At 29.4% G+C, this 5880-nt stretch overlaps 1 protein-coding gene across 1 annotated transcript; it reads left to right on the forward strand.

Moving 5' to 3' along the window:
* Positions 1-1637: 1637 nt before the first annotated feature.
* LOC110687817 (serine/threonine-protein kinase OXI1-like) lies at positions 1638-4898 on the forward strand. Its single transcript, XM_021864461.1, has 2 exons — positions 1638-2761; positions 2972-4898. The coding sequence occupies exons 1-2, from the start codon at positions 2382-2384 to the stop codon at positions 3909-3911; spliced, it is 1320 nt and encodes a 439-aa protein (XP_021720153.1). The 5' UTR covers positions 1638-2381; the 3' UTR covers positions 3912-4898.
* Positions 4899-5880: the final 982 nt, after the last annotated feature.

The raw sequence follows: 5880 nt of genomic DNA on the forward strand, positions 1-5880 counted from the left end.
CATCTTAGGCCTTTTCATTATCCAAGATTAGACCGCTATTCAAAATTTTAAAATTTAAGGCTTAAGGATTGAATTGTTTATGCTAGAACCAGACATAGATCGGACTAAATTGATCAAATCGTCCAAAATCCAGACTTGATCGATTTGAATTGGCTTTAGAAAGCTCTCAATAGTTTTAATTTTGATTTTTTTAACATGATTTTTTGATTTTTTTATACTCCGTAAGATGATTAGAAAGACAAAATTTTAAAAATGAAAACTAATTACTTAATGCATTTTTGGAAGACTTATATAATAAAGTTTGTAATATGTATAAAAATCTTCTCAAAACAATGAATAAGAAAATAAGTCATTCTAGGTTTTAAAGCATAAGTAATATATATAAAAATCTTCTCAAAACGAAGAAAATCAACCATTCTAAAGGTTTTAAGGCATAATTTATACAATTTTGTCAAGTCCAATTGTTAAAAGGTATTTGACCAAATTGAATCGGAGAATCTAAAATTATATTTCTCAATTTTAAATCAAAGGTTATGTTCAATAATCCTTAATAATTTGTTTAAGTTTGTTGATCTCTAATTAATAACATCTGCGTTAGATATACAAGAATTTGTGTCAAAGTATTTTATGGTAAAAACTATATAATTTTGATATTGAATGCATATTTTTCAAGATCAATCGTTAGTGAGAAAAGTATTATGTGAATCCAGACTTATGATGAGATGGATGTAATTTAGTGAACTTTTCTTTAAGTTTTTGATCATCTTGGCTTTTAAAATTTATATACTTTGTATAAGTTTTTAAGCATTTCATAAAAGTTTTTATAAATCTCAAATAGGTTTTTGAAAATTCCATTCCATATATTAGTTTTTGAATTTTATGTATTGAATGGGTGGAGTTAGAACACACCCAATACTTTATATTCTTAAATATGAATCTAATTATTGGAATATAAATTCCTAGAATAATAGCTATTAAGTTGCAACATCTAATGCCATAATTAGAAACAAGTTTTGTGAATTCCTATAATCATAAATTGAGAATTTGAAATCCTTAAAGAATGACAAAGTTAAGATAAGACCAGAATCGAATTAGACCGGTTTATCGTTCCAAAATTAGAATAAATCTCTTTTAGAATATTTTCTAAATATTTATAATAATACGTATAAAGAGAAATATATCAAAGAAAACCAATTACTTACTGCCTTTCTTTAAATTTTTAATACAAAAGAGCTTGTAATACAAAAGAAGAATTCCAACATATTAAAGGAAAATTTATAGCATTTTGTAGATGTGTTGTACAATATATGTGTTGTACAATATTTTAATCAATAAAACAAGTGTCCTCCGTTAAAAATCAATTTGTAAAAGATTTTGGCCTTAGTCAAATTGAAAATTTAAAAATTAAACAAGTGTCCTCTATTAGAAAGCGATTTTTAAAATATTTTGGCCTGAGTCAAAATAAAATTGAAAAATTAAGGGTTCGTTTGGCATTGTTGTACTTTTCTGTTTTTTGATTTTTTGATTTTCAAAATCATATGATATATGTAATATAATGAATAAAAAATTAGTCAAACTTATTAAAATCCTGATAATTTAGAAAACTGACAACAAAAAAGTGGAAATACCTTTTTCTTGTTTCCTGTTTTTGGTTTTAAAAAAATCAGAAAACTAAAAAAAAAATGTCAAACAAGCCCTAAATTTCTGGTATAGAAGATTAGATCTGTTCTCTTTAACCCGCTTTAAACCAGGCCGTTTTTTAAACGCTCATATTTCAAACAATTTGGTCGACCATAATATATAAATGTACATTCTTTAATGACATAATATGAATATTCTATATACTAGTATAACATGTTGTAATTATTCAAAAAAAAAAAAAAAAAAAAAAAAAAAAAAAAAAAAAAAAAAAACATGTTGTAACCTTGAACCACCTAACTTCCTTTTCAAATTAGTCTTGAACCTCTCATTATAAAATACACAAAAAGAACATAAAACCCGTGACAAGGCCCATAACCTTGTTTTTGGGAACAATGAACACACCTTGCTTCCCAAACTAAACTAATTTCTCATTTTCTCTCTCCTACATTTATTGACCAACCCCATTTTTCTCTCCTTTTGATTTGAATTAAAATCATTTTTTTTTTTTTTTTATTTCTCTATCATTTTTCCATATCAAAAGGTCACACCTTCTTCTAGAAACAAGGCATAACATTACGTACTCCATAACATCATTACCTTCCTCATTCTTCAACAATTTCCCTCATTTCTTGGCACCTTCATTTTCAAACCATATTTCTTCCTCCCCAAGTCATAAATCTAACACTTTAAACACCCTTTTTTGTGACAAAAATACCCAAAATTTCAGGGGAAAAATAGAGATGAAAGAACAATCAATTGTTCCAAAATTAGAATTAAATCAACTCAAAGTTTTTGGCCCAGTTGGAAGAGGAGCAAAAGGGGTTGTTTTTCATGTCAAAATCAATGATTTGGGTGAAGATTTGGCGTTAAAAGTGGTGTTGAAATCCGCCATTAAATCCAAAAGTGAGAAACAGAGTAATGGGGTTGTTGAAGTTCAAAACAGAGTATTTTTTGAACAACAAGTTTTGAAGGAATTTAATCACACCCTTTTGCCTAAACTTAAAGGGGTTCTTGAAACTGATAATGTTTTTGGGTATGCCATTGATTATTGCCCTGGTGGTAGTCTTAATTTTCTAAGAAAGCTTCAAGTTGAGAAGATGTTTTCCGATGATATAATTAGGTAAGTTTGATTAGGGTTTCGCTTTACGTATCCGTAGTGGTTAACTATAAGCATTAAATATAATTTATCTGGTATCCTAATTACGGAATTCAATACAAAATCACGCGTTTTTAATGTTTGTTATTTTTTTCCATAAGCATTGAATACAATTGATGGAATTGCATGTTTATCGTTGTAATTAATGTTTGTTCGTTTTCTTTCTTTTGGCAGATTTTATGGGGCTGAAATAGTTTTGGCATTGGAATATTTGCACAAAAAAGGGATAGTTTACAGAGATTTGAAGCCGGAGAATATATTGATTCAAGAAAATGGTCATCTAATGTTGGTAGATTTCGATCTTTCAACCAAACTCATTCCTAGATCGCCTAAAACTCGGTTGAGTTCGGGTTCGAGTTCGGAATCAGTAAAAACACCCGACTTAGAGAAGAAAAAATTGCAGTTATCCAGATTTACCGCATTTTATAAATGCGGTAAATCTGGATTTTCACTAGAAGAAACTTGTTCGGGTAAAACCGAGGACGAGTTAGAAAACTCGTTCGAGTCGGACACAATGGGTAAATCCAACTCGTTCGTCGGAACGGAGGAGTACGTGGCACCGGAGATCATCCAAGGGAACGGTCACGATTTCGCTGTAGATTGGTGGAGTTTTGGTGTCGTTTTACATGAAATGTTGTATGGAACGACGCCGTTTAGAGGTGTAAATAGGAAAGAAACATTTTACAGAATCATATCAAAGTCACCTGATTTGGTTGGTGAAACGACGCCGTTGAGAGATTTGATAAGGAAGTTACTTGAGAAAGATCCAAAACAAAGAATATCATTGGAGGAAATCAAGGGTCATGATTTCTTTAAAGGGGTTGATTGGGAGATGATCGTACGGTTAGAAAGGCCTCCTTTTATTCCTGATCAAGAAGAGGTTGACGATGAGGGTATAGATGGAAATAAAGCAATTGATGTTGAGAGTATTGTTTATGGAATATTTAAAAAAGATGTGGTTAAAAATGTAAGTGAGGGTAAAAATAAAAATTGTGAGGTAAATAATAGTTGTAAAAATAGTTGTGGTAAATTAGATGAAGAAAGTAAAAATAGAGGTGTTTGGGTTGAAGGGTTAGAGCAACCTTCTATTTCTAGCAATTTTTTGGTTTTTTAGATTTTTGCATATTCTTGGCTTGTTAGTTATTTTACCTTTTTTGTATGAAGCATTCTTTTTTGTAGTAGAAAATTCAATTTATTAAAGAAGAGGAATTCAACAAAGTATAAATTAAAAGAAATGGTTGATTCTTTGTAGTTTGGTGAATTTTGTTGCACTCTTTTTAGTTTATTATTAATTGTAAATGGAGAACGTGTATATATACTTTGAATCTTTGATGAGAATTGATAGATATTTTAATGTGTTGTATCTTTTTCTCTCAGAAATCAAGGTATCTATTCCATTAAAAAAAAAATGTAAGTTTTTATAATGTTGTGTTCTTTATAATATTCTCTTTTTGTTTTAAAATAATACAATTTGATAAAAATATATTCATCTTGTACCAATCGTTTTCAAGGTTTTTTTTTTGGGTTAAATACAAATGGTGTAGTTGTTGATAGGAAATTTTCATGTAGAATGCCTCAATGACATGTAATCATATCCTTAATTGTCGAAATTTTGAGAAGATATTCAAAGAGTCAATTCTCACTTCCTTTTGTGCCTTTGTGGAGCTTTTTCAACACCAAAAATCATGTAACAATATGAATGTGTGGCTTATAAAACCCTAAGCTATAAAGGTCATGCAAACTATTTATAGATTATTACTAAATTTCTTATATTTTCTTTGATAGCCAAATATTTAATATTTTGCAATTTTTACCAACACCACAAACTATTAAGATTATGAATAATAACACACTAATCGATTTTCCTCGAATTGGAAAAAAAATAAAAATAATAATAATAAAAAGAAAAAATTAATGCACCATTTGGTTTTGCATGGTCTATAAATTAAAGCAGCATACTTTAACTATTATGATTTCCAATAGCATACTACGAAGTATTATTTTCCTCACATGATTATACATTGAAACCAAATAATTAGACAAATTTATCAAAAAAATTCTTTCAAAAATTAAAAAAAAAAATAACAAAAACTTACATGAAATTTCAATCAATGTTTATAAAACTTAACGTCAAAAAGGAGATGCTATATGTATTTTGTAACAAAGAAAGTAAATATTGTTCACTTATAACAATTATTTGTGAGACATAAAAAATTATTTTGTTGCAAATAATAAAAAACGGGGTAGTAACAATTATGCTATAATAATAGATGATAAGGGAAGAAACACGTCGTCAATTTGTCAATCCCTAAATCAAATACAATTTATGACGCTCAACTAACCTAATACAAGTATATGGCAAGAAGAGGGGTCGAACCACAGAGAGAAGCTAAGCACTACGATCATAACCAACAATTAAGCTATCTCGAAAAGGGGGAACGAAGTTGTCTAAGATATTAAAACTAAGAGTGAAATGAATTAGAAACAATGCAATGAAAACACTAAGGGAAATGGGTAGATGTAGGCTTCACTTGAACACACATAGGCATGGAAACAAATTAATCATGAACTAAAGATGCTTGAATATCGATATAAGGTCCAATCTAGCCACCTATCGGGGTCAATTGGCTTCTCCTAACATAGCCTCTATGTTATCACATTAGAACCATATATTGGGAGGTGCAATCAAGTAACAATCTATATAAATGAATCTAGCTAGCTCAACTATTGCATCACCTAGCATAAATTCACCCTCAATCAACTAGAAACGTGCACTTTGCAAGAAGATCGAAGAACATCAAGCAAATAAAGGCTTTAATCACAATCAACTTGAATTCCAAACCAAAGCATGAACAAATTCCAACTACATCATCATCACACCCTTAGCTAAAGAACTACTCACTATCCATGGCAATTAACAAGTTAATCATAAAATCAACAAGCAAAGGCATGATTAATGAGTAATCAACAAAACAAATGCAAACTAAAGCAAAATCAAATCGCAAGATTAAGAGAAAAGAGTAAGGAAATGCTCATTGATTGAAGTTGAAAGTCTACAAAGAGGTTGATTAAGCTTCTTCTTC

The sequence above is a fragment of the Chenopodium quinoa genome, unplaced genomic scaffold (genome assembly GCF_001683475.1).
Source record: "Chenopodium quinoa cultivar QQ74 unplaced genomic scaffold, ASM168347v1, whole genome shotgun sequence".
NCBI lineage: Eukaryota > Viridiplantae > Streptophyta > Magnoliopsida > Caryophyllales > Amaranthaceae > Chenopodium > Chenopodium quinoa.